This window comes from Bactrocera dorsalis, chromosome 1 (genome assembly GCF_023373825.1).
Source record: "Bactrocera dorsalis isolate Fly_Bdor chromosome 1, ASM2337382v1, whole genome shotgun sequence".
Taxonomy (NCBI): Eukaryota; Metazoa; Arthropoda; class Insecta; order Diptera; family Tephritidae; genus Bactrocera; species Bactrocera dorsalis.
Window position 1 is genome coordinate 3,053,562 of NC_064303.1, and position 15,250 is coordinate 3,068,811.

The 15,250-nt window shown below is 37.4% G+C and overlaps 2 protein-coding genes across 6 annotated transcripts in view; both read left to right on the plus strand.

Annotated features, from left to right (window-relative positions):
- The window catches only part of LOC105232352 (uncharacterized), a 101,014-nt gene extending 91,329 nt beyond the window's left edge, over window positions 1-9,685 (plus strand). For all 5 annotated transcript variants that reach the window (XM_049446900.1, XM_049446899.1, XM_011214011.4 and 2 more), the window contains 2 exons: window positions 5,399-6,158; window positions 6,225-9,685. In XM_049446900.1, the coding sequence (XP_049302857.1) occupies window positions 5,399-6,158; window positions 6,225-8,938 (3,474 nt within the window). In that variant the 3' untranslated portion in view covers window positions 8,939-9,685. The remainder of the gene's footprint in view (window positions 1-5,398; window positions 6,159-6,224) is intronic.
- Window positions 9,686-11,983: 2,298 nt separating this feature from the next.
- On the plus strand, window positions 11,984-14,863 carry LOC105232354 (zinc finger protein 558). The gene is made up of 4 exons (XM_011214013.4): window positions 11,984-12,733; window positions 12,791-13,750; window positions 13,807-14,156; window positions 14,217-14,863. Exons 1-4 carry the CDS (start codon window positions 12,551-12,553, stop codon window positions 14,317-14,319), a joined length of 1,596 nt encoding a protein of 531 aa, XP_011212315.2. The 5' UTR covers window positions 11,984-12,550; the 3' UTR covers window positions 14,320-14,863.
- Window positions 14,864-15,250: the final 387 nt, after the last annotated feature.

Here is a 15,250-nt window from a genome sequence, read left to right on the forward strand (position 1 = left end):
TTAAAAATTTAAAAAAATTATAATTATAATAAAAAAAAATAATTTAATTTTTAATTAAATCAATTTTTTATATATATATATTTTTATTATTATATCGTTTACATTTTTTAAATTGAATTTTTGAAGTATACTGTCACTTTTTGTATTAAATAATTATATAAATTGTTTAATTTAAAAAACAAAATTAACTAATTTTTCTCTTTTAATTTAATTCTTTAATTCTTTTAATAACTTTTTTTAATTATTAAATATTTTGATTAATTAATAAATTAATTGATTTAAATTTGCAATTGTAATATAAAATTATTTTAAAATTACTTTTTTTTTTAACTTAAAAAAATTAAATTTTAATTTAAAAAAATTTTATTTACTTTTAATTAGAAAATTTTAGTTTAATTTTAATTAAAAAAATTAATTTAATTTTAATTAAAAATTTTAATTTTTAATTTTAAAATCATTATTAAATTAATTAATTACTTAAATGAATGAATGTGAAAAATTATTAATTTTTTTAATTTATAATTTTATTTTAATTTTCCAATTAATTAATTAATTTAATTAAATTTTAATTTACAATTTTTTTTTATTTTTATTATTATTATTTTTTTATTTTTGGTTTTTAATTTAAATTTTTTAAATAATTTTTTTTTATCATTTTTCAAAAGCTTTTCTTAATAATTCACAGCAATAATTAATATATTTCATTATCACTAAATACATTTCAACAAAAGACTCCCAGTTGCCATATTAATTATTTGCATGATTTGGGCATATCGTCGTTTCGCGCATATACGGTAGCCAAAAAACACTTTCAAATCGAAAATATTTACAAATTTTTCACATTCAAGCGTTAATGACTTCATTAGCGCAGCGATAACGCCAAATTTATACAAACTGCACGGTGGTAATGCCAAAAATATACAAACATCATAAATAACAAATTGTCACACACAAATATTTGCTCAAACATATACACAAATATACACATAAGTGTGCGCGTGTGTGTGTGTAAATTTTGACACCTTCGCACAGTAGTGGCTCCTGCAACGCATTTATGGCGTTATTACTCAGTCGAGCACACTGATTTGAATTTATTAAATTATTTGCCGTTGGCTTTCGCGCTATCACTACACACGCCGACTGAAACGTCACGCTTGACTTTGCTTGACCGTTATGCGCTTTGGGTTTAGTTTTACAATATAAAAATAAACTTTGGTTGCTGCTATAAATTTCGTGACGTCAGTGAAAAGTTGTAGCGCTTGGCAAAACAAAACAAAAAAATAACAATAACAACAAAAGCAAACAAATTTCACAATATCGTTCGTCCGTTAGTCGTGCCCTGTAGCTTGGTCGCTTATCACAGGCGCTTATCAGCTATCAGCGAATATTGACAATGACTTAGTTTCAAAGCGAAAGCACCCGCACACACATATACACATGCATACACTTTGTGTGTGCTGTCTGTGTGCCTTATCAGATTTTGTCGCAGCGTTTGCCGCCTGCTGGCGCTGCATTCCCAGATCACCGGCACTGATATTGCTTTGAAGGTTTCACTCGCTTTCAGTATTTCGCTCGCCGTCAGCGCTGACTATTGTTTATATATGGTATATTTATCGGCGCATGTGTTGCTTTTACTATGACGTCTAGTAATTTTGTTAATTATAAATTGTTTAATAATATTAGCAGACATTAAAACAAACATGAAGTTACACTGGCTGTCGCATGTGAGTAAATTTGAAGAAAGTGACAAGTGTCTGCTGTTTGTCTACTTCCCAAATCTTTTTTAGAGACATTGTGTTAATTGCATTGCTGAAATAATTTTAATTAAAGACTCTCGTTTACAAAGTGTTTTTTAAATTGTAAAATGTATTGAAAATCACACCGGATTATTTATGGTGATAACGAAAGTCTAGCTGCACGGAAAAGTAGGGAAGCGTGTCAACGTAAATAAACAAATACGCGATGAGCATTTGAGCAACAGGGGAAGGAGTAAAGGCGAACGGGCTTAGTGACACAGAAATTTAAAGATATTAAACTGGATTATACATTTCTTGTGTTTATTTGAAGTGTTTAATCTGTTTCGAGTATAAAGCCAGACATTGTTCATCAATACAATTTTGAGGTGGTCGTCCAATTTCACCATCAAATTGTGGGCCTATTTTTGACAATGGATTGCGAAAGAACTACACATGATATTTGCACAACTTTTTTTTTTAATTTCATTAATTAATTCTTGAATATAAGAATAATTTTTTTCAAAACTCTGTGCTTGACGCTTCCTCGCACTACTCCCTATCCGACGTGGCCGACTTCTTGGCTAGAGATTTCAACTTCAAAACCTTGCAACCAGACAAATATGTACACTTTATGTTTATAACGGATTAATTTCAAGTCATATCTAGATATAAGCTGTTTTGAATATCTGAAAATCTAACAAATGACAGCGATTTAAGCAAAAGTGCATATTTTTCAAACAAAAACAATAAAATTCGGATGCCCCAAAGCACAAAAAATGTCTTTACAAAGACTTAATTTTGATCAATCAGTTTTGAACAATTTCTTCGGAGATTTCAGCTAACCTTGAACAATAAGCCATACCAAATTTGGTGAAGAAATCTCTTTAAATAAAAAGTGTTTCCCAAACAAGCACTTGCTTCCGATCGTTCAGTTTGTATGACTACTAAAGTGGTCCGATTTCGACGGTTCCGACAAATGAGCAACTTATTGGAAACATTAAGAAATGCCTAGACTATTGGAATGTCTGTTTATTATGATATATAAGAATCCAATTCTGTGGATAACAGCCCCAACTTATACCATTAGAACTTTCCGAGCAACGCGAAAAGTCTTTGCTAAAAGCAGTCAAGTCTCTGCAGGCATTTGTAAACCACGGAATGCATTTCGTTATAACATTCATAAGTCGCTCTGGGGCATCTTAACACCTTTAAGCTCTCAAATATCATATGTATAGCATTTAACATCAAATATCATCAAATGCATTATACGTATTTACATATTTATATGATATATTTCTGTAGTTATTCCCCTTGGGTAAATTAACAACTTTCATATTTACAAGTACTTTTTGTTGTAACTTCCGGGAACTATAAAAGAATTTACATTTCCTTCGATAAGATTAGAATGAAATAGTGCAGTTTTGATAATACATTTGTGATGATAAACATTTTGAATTTGAATAATACTCTCGAGGCCATAAATGAAAGTTGTTAACAAATATTATAAATTAATCAATTATTCTAAACTGTACATATGTATTTCCACATTTTAAGACCTATTAGCCGCAAGCTAAGCAAGAATATTCTAATACATCCTTGAAAGCATGGTCACAGCTCCAACGTTGTGCTTTGTGGTTGCTATAGCGGCAAAAACATTTCTGAAGTAATTTGGAGCAATGCGGCCGGTTTGAAGGTGCTTGGACGGATAAAAATCCGGGCCTGTAGACCCGACTGACGCGGGAACAGCGTAGTGCTTTGTCTTGAGTATCGCTTGCCTCGACTAACTCCGCTTTCGGCATTATACACGTCAACCCTCAAACTGTTACACCAATCACCCATCGCAAATATGGAATTTCCAATAGAAATATGGAAAGATAAAATTTATACACACACCTCTTTTTTTCGTTTTGTAAAGCGCTTGAGCAGATTAGATACCAGGAAGTACCAACAAATTTTCATGCAACTTTTGAGAGAGTAGTTTTTCCAGTTTATTTTGCATCTGAGTATTTTAATTTTTACTACAATATGTAGAAATCGAAGCCGCCTTTCATATTTGTTAGTCGAAAAAGTCTTTTCGTATTTTTAATCAAACTTTGACTTATTTGTTCTTATTTATAATGAACTTCAATGAACCAAATATGTACCAGTTTGGCCGACCACTTTTTGCCATTTTTCCGCTAGAGACATGCCCATCAGCTTAAAACTTTTCTGGTTTCTCGGCGACAAGTAATTTTCACGGGCGTCTCTTGAAGCCAACTTTACTCCATTAAGGGAGTTCTGCATTGACCGAAACAAATGGTAGTCCGATGGTGCAAGGTCAGGGCTATATGTGTGTGGTTTAGTGTTGTCCTCATGAAAGACGATGACCTCTCTGTTGATCAGTTCGGTCCGTTTTTTTCGATTGCTTGCTTCCATCTCATCAGTTGTTGGCAATAAAATGTAGAATCAATCATTCAACCAGGCTGGAGTAGCTCATAGTGGATGATTCCTTTCCAATCCCACCAAACACTCAGCATAACCTTTCGAAGCGTCAATCCTGGCTTTGCGACTATTTGTTGAGCTTCACCACGTTGGGACCATGAACTTTTTCGAACATTATTGTCGTATTTGATCCGCTTTTCGTCTCCTGTTACCATTCACTTCAGAAATGGTTCGATTTCATTTCATTTCAGCAAAGAATCGCAGAAGTTTTATTTTTAAAAAGTTACAAGCTCTGCTAGGGATCAATAGGATATGATCAGAAAACTTTCTAGAAGCAGCCGTAATGTGCTAAGGGTTGTTAAACCTCATAAGAAGGAGAAGTAAAGCTGTCGTAACTCCTGCTCATAGTTTCGCAATGAGAAGAAGACTAGGTACTAGGACGAGGATTAAGGTTCATTCCCGAAAGACTCTTTCAGTTAAATTTATTTTATGAAAATTAAATACATACTTGACGGTCTGGACCTTTGTCAAAGTACACAACACCAAGTTATTCAAATATTTCCACATGTGGGTGTTTCAATGCAACAGTTCTCAGTTCGATAAGATTTCACATGCTCCAAACGTGTGACAGATCTATTAATATAAATGACAACATATGTCTGCAATAACAAATATTTCATTACGAGTATATTTCCAGTATTACATATGTAGGAATATAAATATTTAGAGCGGTATTGATACTCGGAACAAGCACTCAACCATTAATGAGTGACAGCAGATATTGTGTATAATACTTAAAAGCGCCATAAATAAATCACTTACACCTCCGGTGCGAATTAATCTGATTTTCCCGATAAAATGCAGCGTGGGCGCACAAAAGCAATTTAGTACTCGGTATTGCCCACTACTAGCGCTGATAAGAGGTGTCATGCACTCGAGCCATGTGTTCACATTCTCGCTAGTTGCTGTGGGCAATAGCGAGGAGATGTGAAAGGATGACAGGGCAACACATAGTTTGACGGATAGTCGGTTATTGGCGGGTTTTATGGCAACAATAGATATTAATAATATTGAATTGAGCAATAAAAAAATCTAATTTATTTATATGCTATAGTTATGTTGAACTCTAAACAGGGTCAGGCAACCAGTTATTACTTCGTAGATATAATACTGTTACAAAGTTTTCTCTGCAGTCATACTCTAATGATCCACAACTCTTCTCTTTCTCTCGTTTCACGCAGGTTTCCGACTACTCCTTGTCGAACAACTCGTCCGCCTCATCGACACTCTCCTCGAAGACCACTTCGGTGTCACTGAAATCCATCGACCTGCAACGCACATCATCCGCCTCGTCGTCCGGCGATTGCGCACAGCCGTGCGAACGTCGAAAAACATCGCCAACCGCCAATACAGCTGAATTAAGCACGGATGCCACCAGCGCACTTCAGCTAACGCCGGAGCGCGTGCAACGACGCAAGCTCATCGCAATGATCTCACACTATGAACAACAGACGAAGCTGTTGCAACGCGAACTGGCCAAGGAGAAGCGACGCCGCGGCGAAGAGCTCGCCTGCGTAGCGAAATCGCTGCTGTGCTTCGAGTCGAAACTGAAAAAGGATATGAAGGCCGTCAATCAGCGACTCTTCGAGAAGGACGTGGAAATCTGTCGTTTGGTGCAACAAAATCGCGCATTGCGTAAACGACTGACCAAATACACCGAAGCGGAGGGTGAGAATGCGCGTGACGAAGGTGTGGTTGAGGATGGCGAACCGGAGACAGAGGGTGAGGTGGAGGGGGAGGAAGAGCGTAGCGGAAAAACGAAGGAAGCTGTGCTGGAGCGTCGTACTGCGTCGCCTGCGGCGTACAGCGACCAACAATTGCTGGAAGACTGTTTGGTACTCGAAGCTTTGCAATGCATTAATTGCAAGAAGCAATTCTATGACATTGATCTAAATGAGGGCTGGACACAGAATACGTCAAAGGATGGTACAAGAAAAAGTGGTGAGTATATTCTTGTTTTTTTTTTAGTATTGTTGAAATACCATAATTTGATTTCTTTACCGCTAGTTGACCACACCACTGAGCACGGCTCATCGAGTGATGATACAGTCTCATCGTCGTTTTACGGAGCCCGGCGCAGTGTACGCTACACCAGCAAACGCACCTCCGGCACTTTCCGCGATTATATGCGCTCGCGTGCGATGAATATCGACGATCCGGCGTTGGATAACAATTCGGAGGAGAACACGAGCACAATCAGTCGCGATGACTCGCAAACCAGCTATGAAAAGCTCAATATGTATTCGCGCACCATCGAACGTATGCACGGCGTGAAGGGGGAAAGTGAGCGCGAGTCGGAGCAGAGCGGTATGGAGAGTACGGTACGACCGGCTTCACGACTGAGCTGCAAGAGTAGTCTTAGCAGTAAGAGCAGTAACAGCAGTTGCAGCAAGCATAGCGCCAAAGCACCGACACCGCAGATTGAAGAAGACGACGGCATATTTTCACCCACACAGGATGATGACTTCGAAGAACCAGAAGAAGTCGGTGGACGCAGTATTAAGATTGTGATGCGTCGCTCCACCGAGTTTTCCGAGGCTTCGCCGAAACAAGTCTATGAGACCTCCACCGACGATTGGTATGCTAGTGCCTCCGATCAAGAGGAAATCACAACAACTGCTGTGGTGCCCAAATCATATGCCAATGGTGCGGTCAACCCGGTGCTCGAATGCGTTAATCAAATACTATTGCAACAGTCCATGGAAGAGCCGGTAGCCGAGCGAAATAACCAAACGACAGCTCAAACCCTGCAGGTTAACTACAGCAATGCCACCTCCACCGCCAACTTGCCACGTCGCAGCTCACTGAGTGGACGACGTAGTTCACGTAGCAATAGCCGTTCCAGTGATGGGCAGCCGTCTCGTAATGGCACTTTGACACGGAAGCGTGTACATTTCTCGACCAAGAATAGCATGGTGCATGTGCCACGCAACGATGAGCATGACGAGGAGGACGAAGATGCCAATGACGACGACACTACACAGGACACGCAAGATACAAACGAAGCCATGATCTCAAGCCTAGCGCAATATCACCCAATGAGTTACTACCCACAAGCTGCACAGCAAGCAGCATCCGCTAAAGCAGCCGCCGTCGCAGCCGGCACCATTGCACGAGGCGGCATGCTTGCCGAAGTGAGCGAGCACGAACGTCTCGAAACGCTAAACTACGAGAGTATTTATAGCAACGAATACGAACCGATTGGATCCGAGCATAATTCCTCAAATCTTTATGTGGACATGGAGTCCGCAACCAAGACGGCCGCACTTAATGCTACAAGCACTACAGCAGTCGTAGACACAAAAGTACCAAAAACACCGCCAGCCTTGCCACCGAAGCCAGCAAATCTACTGAAGTTTAAAAAATCACTACAACAACTCGATGAGTTGCCTGACGAGCATTTACACCAGGAAGGGCACGCCGTAGTTGAACCGGATTACTGCTCCATTTCGGAGGTGAACATGGGCATAACGAGTGTGCAAATAGTTGCCGACATACACAAGGCACCTGAATCGGAAGCTGATTTAGAGTCGAACTCCGCGCTTGAGGCGCCCATCTCCGAACTCGACGTCGAAGTATCGACAGTCGCCTCTGATGAGACATTCGCTGTCTCACAAAAGACTGATGAAATCGACGAGATCTTCGCCGATGTACCAAAGCTACCAAATGTGGCGGCCATTATAGCGCCAAAACAGACGAAAATGCCACAACAACAGCCGACACAAAAGCACAACTTGCCCTCCCCAGATTACCTGGTGATGTCGCCCAAAGTAGAGACGCCTAATATGAAGTTGCAAAATGCGCATAATGCGACCATATTAAATACGGCCACAGCCACAAAGCAACAGATCACCTCTAACAATTTGGATGGCACACCTAAGGCCATTGCCAAATCCACGGTGAACACACCCATAAAATCGCCCAATCGTCCGGATAATAGCGCGCTTAAACTGCACTTACACACACCCAGTCCACTGCAATACAAACGCAAACATATGCCGAACATACTCGCCGAAATCAATAAGCGCATGAGTTTACCCAGCTCACCAACAACACCTACGGCACGACTGAGCTTCGCCACTCCTGCCAAAACTGTGGCCGCAAACAAATCGCCGCTGCAGCTTGGCGTCAGCACTCCGTCGAATATGCCCATTCAGGCAGAGTTCGATTGGTACAATTTGGATGCCGAGTATGGCAAGACCGCCTCACAACAACCCGAATTACACAAGGTGAGCGACTCGCTCAACAACGGCACCATGCTCGCCGGCATACACGAAGATGGTGAAAGTTTGGTCACAGCAGCCGACGAATACAACTTGGATGAAGAGTTCTCGCTCATCAGTGATAAACCGGAGGAACTTAATGCCGACAACAGTGAGCAGGATAATGAGAGTGCAGAGGAGAAGAGTGAAATAAGTGTTGTGGATACGACGAAACCACTGCCAACAAATATTAAACTCTCAACACAACGTGCCGAGCCTAAAAAACTCGACAATGTCGCTGCTTTAAATGCTGCCATTTGTGAGGCCGTGAACTTTCCCATGTTCGGTGAAAGCTCGCCGCTAGTGGCGCTCTCGCCTGGGATTGCTAATAACCATGCCAAGGCAAAGAAAATTAAGAAGAATTTAGCCAACTTTGAGAAATTCATCGAGGGTTCCGGCTTGAGCACTAAGCCGCTACCGAGCAAGCGAAAAATCTACTTTGCTGGGCCATTTGTGTGAAAGTTGTGAGAAATCGATTTGGAGCGAAGTCTGGAAGGTCTAAAAAGAGGAAGAGAGTGCATAGCGCAACCAATCAGCAGCGAGGTGCTCGCGAAATCATAGGAGAAGCGTGAGCGAGTTGGAACTAGCGTGGAGTTGAATACTAAAATCGCGCGCTGAAGTGATCTACAAACATCCATTTAAAATAGTATACCGTTATGCGTTGTGTTAACATAATTTCTTAGCATGTTCAAGTTGATATTTGTTTGTGTTATTTTTCGTAGCTTGACTTAACGGTAGAATTTCTTAGGATCTTAACTCAAAAGTTTTATATGAATTTTGTTAATTTTCGAGTACATTTCTCAAACGTTCATTTCCATGTTTTGTATAATTTTTAGGTATTTTTTATGGTATTTTAGTTAAGCGTTCACTACTTGTTTTAGTAAAAATCATGGATTTTGTTAAGTATAAGGCAATTTACCTATGTGTTTCCTGTTCACTAAATATAATTTTATAATTACTTATAGTTAAATTATTTCCGAAATGTAGTACGCAGTTGTAGCTATATATGTGTATGTTTATATGTTTTTCGTAATTAGTTTTAATTAGAATTTTTTAATTATAAAATTTTCAGCTTTCCGTAGCGAAGAAATTAAAGAAGAATTTCATTAGCAGACGAATCTAGCGTTTAATGTGACGAATTGTATTAGAACCTGTAATAATTTTTGTTTGAAGAAATAAATAAAAGGAATTTCAATACACCCTGTATATTCAAATTGTTTGATATTTCATGAAAACTACGAAAAATTTGTAATAAGGTAAAAAATGACTGGAAAACCTAGTTTATACCCTTTAAATATTTGTTTCATACTCGAGGCTCCATAACTCACAGAACCCCACTCCCACAAGAGAATCATCCTTGGAAGAGAGTTAGTGATAGTATCGAATTTCTGGCTCTTATACCATGTTCAGACCGACACTTAATCACACGATTTCGGCTGTTGAATGGATTATCCCACTAATCTTAAAAATTTATCAAGATTGCGCCATACAAAAATGGGAGTTCAAAATCACTTCATCAGAATGATTTGAAACTGATCCACGCTAAATCTCTCTGTGCGACTCTGATTTTGCGCCATCTACTTGTCAGCATTGGAAATCTGTTACATTATCACAGCTAATTTAGACACTACAAAGGCAAAAAATATAAACAAACAATTTTTTTTTAAGCAATGAATCTAATTTCACCTGAAAATCGACTTAACAAATGAAAAAATGCATCCATTATTTCTATTACATGGAAAATATTTAAAAAATACGGCTTTTATTTCAAAATACTATATGACATTCTTTTCTTTTGAAAAATATTAAGCGATGTGAATTCTTGAATGATAATAACAGCTGTTTTTTAATCTTTCTACGGCAGTAAGAACACTGTTGGATTATGAAATGCTTAAATGTAATCTAATCTTTTAAATTTTCGGTCTGAACATGGTATTAGGGCTTATATGGAGTCAATACCCGTACGTGAGTCCCTAATGTAGCGACAGAATTCTGCGGTGTTGACAGTCCTTGATTAAAAAATCCGGGTCCGTTCCGGTTACGTAAACCCGACTATTTTGGGAACGTATGTTAGTCCTGGTGTTTGATTCTGCTTCAAACAAGATCTTCAAGGGTTTTCTTTTGAGAAAGTACAGGAGATAGAAAGAGACGTACTGTCACCGACCACATTACAGAGGCCTAACAGGTTTGAGACTTAATTAAAATCGCTGCCATATAAGGAGTATAAGGGTTGCAACATAGAAAATACACACGTTCTTAAGGACACAGTTATGTAGTTGTGCAGCTGCCTCAATAACTGTGTCCTTAAGAATGTGTATATTTTAATATTTGACAGATGTCGCTTGCAGTCTGTCACGCTCTATGTGTTTCGGGCGTCAGTATTCAGCATAATCTCTTTAACTTTTCAAGTCATATCTCCACTAATTAGTCCATTTGGTAAAACACTTCGTCGTGGATTTTAAAAGGCGGGAGCGCATGCCGTTTCTGAAAAAGATAGTGTTTTATACTACAAAAAACTATAACTATAACTTTTATATATACTATAAAACCCTACAAATTGGAGGCCCTTTTCGCAACAGAGTCCCATTTTGCGTTTGAGCCAGCAGCATAAGTATATTTTATGGGGCCTCTGACGCTTCCTTATGGGTGTTACAAACTTCGTGCAAATTTAATATACCCTAGTTAGAGTATAAAAATATACACAATTAAAACCGTTATTCCAATTTTTTAAAGTCTTGGAAAGTAGCAAACTTAAATTATTCTCAATAACTGAGTTTTAAATGGTAACATATTGAAGACTTATTTTTGGCTTATTATTATTTTATTAACTAATAGGAATGTTACCAATCCATTTAAGTAAAATTATTATCGAACGATAGTTGTCTAAACAGAAACTCTTATAACAGTCAATTAAATTTTCTTATATTTTATCATTACCCAATGTTACCATACTGCAATGGCAATTCACCATTGTGAAAAGTCAAACGCTACTCGTAGGGTGAGTTTGGCATAATGCTGACTACAAACGCAATCATTACATGCTCCTTTTAATTTATCATTATTTTTTATTTCACTGGTCCATTTTGCACGCAAGTTGCACAAATATAACTATTAAGGAACATAATTATTCAATAAAAATTCGAAAAGAAACTAATAACTCCAGTTTTCCTGCCAAAGTCCTACGACAAAAACTGACAAATATAACAAACGTTGGTAGCCAGCTTTGTTTATACCAATTCATGTTTACTTTGTGTATTATTACACGAGGCGACAAAAGTTGCTAATTCTCGGGCGATTCTCTTTTGCTGTCGCCCATTACCTTCACACGAGCAACTTGTGTTGCGCAACTCTGTTCGAGTTTTTTTCTCATTCTCTTTCACTTTACTTTAACCCATTGTCTACTCTTTACTTTAACCCATTGTCGTTTATTTTTACTTATTGGTATTTTGGCCCCTCAATCAAAAATAATAATAACTTCTGACAATTAAGAAATACATTTTATTTAAAATTCAAAATTAAAACAAAGATTATATGACAGACTTTCACATAAGTATGTACATATGTCACCCTTTTCGCTATCGTCTGAAACAATTTGTATGGCTTTCTTCATACATTTCAAAATATCTTTAATTAATTCGATACTCGTCATACTCCATTTTCTAAAATATTTATATTATATTATGTATATCTGTATACATATTTGCAAATTACTTGCCAAAAGATGAAATTAAATTTTTTAAATATATTCCAAATATTAATTTAAAAAAAATACGCAAATGCAAATATGTACTACGAAAGAAAGAACACGAATGCCGAAAAACGTCGCAGCGAACTGCTACGAATGAGAACACAAAGCGAGTTGCTGAACACTGGAAACTCGGCGCGATTCTCCTCTCCTCGTCGCCCCCTCGCCAATAAACCAAGAGTTGCCGAGACAAAAGTTGCTGCGTGTAATAAGCGAGTTTACGCTTTGCTTTCATTTTCCACAATAAAGAAGTGTAAATACGAAAGTTGTATTCCTGTAAACATAAAATAAGTAAACATAATAAACTTATTGACGCTTTAATAATAATGTCTAGAGAAAATATTGCCGAGGTGTGCAAAAACGATGTACCAAAAAAGGAATGGCAGCGTTGGTGTCGCTTATGCGCCAAATATGATGGCCACTATTTTGATATTTTCGTTGAGGAACTACAACCAGTGTCTTCTCAGCAACATCTTGACGATACCATAAACAAATTCTTTCATATACAAGTAAGGATAATTTATTAAAGATAAAATATTACCCAATCTAGTATATTACTTGCACAGATAAAACCAAGTGACGAGCTTCCAGTATTATTGTGTGCAGAATGCTACACTTTTATCAACTACATGAAAAATTATGCGGATCATGTTTCAAAGGTGCAATCAATGTATCATGATTTGCTGGGTTCACCTAAAACTACAATTACTGATATCAAAGACATATATGAGAAATATGGCATATTCAAATTGGAACCGTATGTGCAGCACACTTTAGTTGAAACGGTTAATCATATAGCGCCAACTGCAATCGAGCAAATATTCGTATCGGATGAGCCAGTTTTAAAAATTAAAGATGAAGAAGTGGAAGAAACGCCGGCAATAGTAAAAAATCTCGAAGCTGAAATCAAAATAGAATATGCAGATCCCTTCGCACGAAATGCCTCAAGAAATGTGGAAGCGCATGCTGAAACAAGTGAAGACAGTGACAGTAGTGCTAGTAGCAACCATACATTTTCTTCTGAAACTGAATATCGTGTAGCGAAAAAGAAAACGGTACATATGCGGAGCACAAATGCCAAAGTGAGTTCAAATAGTACTTCTGCCTACGATAATGACCAAAACGAGGGCAGTTACGTCTGTGATATCTGCAGCCAGCGGTTTGTTCAATACAGAAATTATGTATGGCATATGAAGAATAAACACGGAACAGAAACACCACACCAATGTACGAGCTGTTCAAGTTTCTTCAAATACAAAAAGGAGTTGCAACGACATTTTAGAAAAATGCACGCACCGAAGATTTATCCTTGTCCACATTGTGAGCGAAAATTTAAAAGAGCCAAAGATGCCGAAAATCACATCAAAGCAGAGCACGAAGGTGAAGGTTCACTTATTTGTGAAGAGTGCGGCGAAAGTGTGCGGACGAAAGAGAAGCTGCTGGAACATATGGCCATACACACAGGTCGTGGCGCATTCGAGTGTAAAGAATGCGGCAAATGCTTTGCACGAAAATTCTATTTAAAGGTACTGAAGTATTTTATGTTGCTTTGTAGATTTTATTATTATGTTCATATACACAGAGACACGCGGAAATTCATGGCGATAAACATGTTTGTGGGGAATGTGGTTTAGAACTGACGACGTCCAAAGCACTGAAATTACACAGTAGAGTGCATTCAAATGAAATGCCGTATAAATGTGATTATTGTGGACGTAGATTTAAACGTACAAAGAATTTGAAAGGTCACCTGATAACGCACACTGGTCTCAAGCCATTTTCCTGTGATTTCTGCGATAAAACATTTTCGACCGGTTCAAGCTGTCGTTATCACAAAAAGCACTTGCATCCAAAGGAACTAGCCGAGTTAGAGGCAGCAGGAGTGAAGGCATATACCAAAAATATACCCAAAATAGAAGTATTGAAGGCGATGTAAGTAAAAACATCGAGTTCAGTTAAAGAGTGTGGAAGATAATAATTATTTGTTCACAGCACAAAAGCGACTGGAAAAGTGAAGGAGGCAGGTGATTTTAGTATAAGCGATAAGCGCATAAAACTTCCAAAACTGGACGCGCATTTAATTGATCAGTGTTAATCAAGGGTTTTAAGTTTGAATAGGAAATAAATTTTTTTTTATTTATTTTACAATCAAACTCAACTTGAATATAAAAAATGTTTTTTGTGGCAATGAGTTTAGTTTCGTTGTGACAAAAGCGGTTAGTTTTTTTTATAACAATGAAAAGGTGAAATCTTTCTGGAAATTCGACTAAAGTGATCAAATCATTCGCTGTCGTTCTATAAGTTCAGAGGATTGTGAATTCACCTTCAAACAATCTAATCTCTCTACGAATGTCTGAAGGCTTTTTCGAAAATATTGTCACTAAATAAAACTACGCATCTTTAAAACGTTTTTGTGATTGTTTTATTCATATTTTGTACATCTTAAATCATGAATTATTATTTTATTTTGTAAATGTGCATAGAAATAATTTATTCGTAAATAATAAATACTGGCAGATTGCAATTTTCGACGAAAAAAAAATTCCCAAGTACCGTGCATTTTTATGAATATTCGTCTATTACAAAAGCTTACATTTAAACACAGCATTTCACAAACATTTTTAAAGCATTGTAATCGAAAGCTTCTGCATTTTAGTGCTTAATTGAACTTTAAATTAGAAGCGCGTTCTAATATTCTAGTAGCGTGCAATTTTTCTGTTTTATTTATTTGAATTTTTTTTGGCGGAGGGCACTCTTATACATAATGAAAGATTCAAATTAATTTCGGCGTTGTTAAACACTTAGAGCGCTATTACATGAAGCAACTTTTGTTGCTAATTCTCGGGCGATTCTCTTTTGCTGTCGCCCATTACCTTCACACGAGCAACTTGTGTTGCGCAACTCTGTTCGAGTTTTTTTCTCATTCTCTTTCACCTTACTTTAACCCATTGACTACTCTTTACTTTAACCCATTGTCGTTTCTTTTTTCTTATAGATATTTGTTCCACTCTATCACATATATTAAT

Coding starts and splice junctions, on each gene's coding strand:
- LOC105232354 (XM_011214013.4), top strand. CDS start 12,551: ATGTCTAGAGAAAATATTGCCGAGGTGTGCAAAAACGATGTACCAAAA. Junction 12,734..12,790: donor ACAAATTCTTTCATATACAA/GTAAGGATAATT, acceptor TTACTTGCACAG/ATAAAACCAAGTGACGAGCT. Junction 13,751..13,806: donor CACGAAAATTCTATTTAAAG/GTACTGAAGTAT, acceptor TCATATACACAG/AGACACGCGGAAATTCATGG.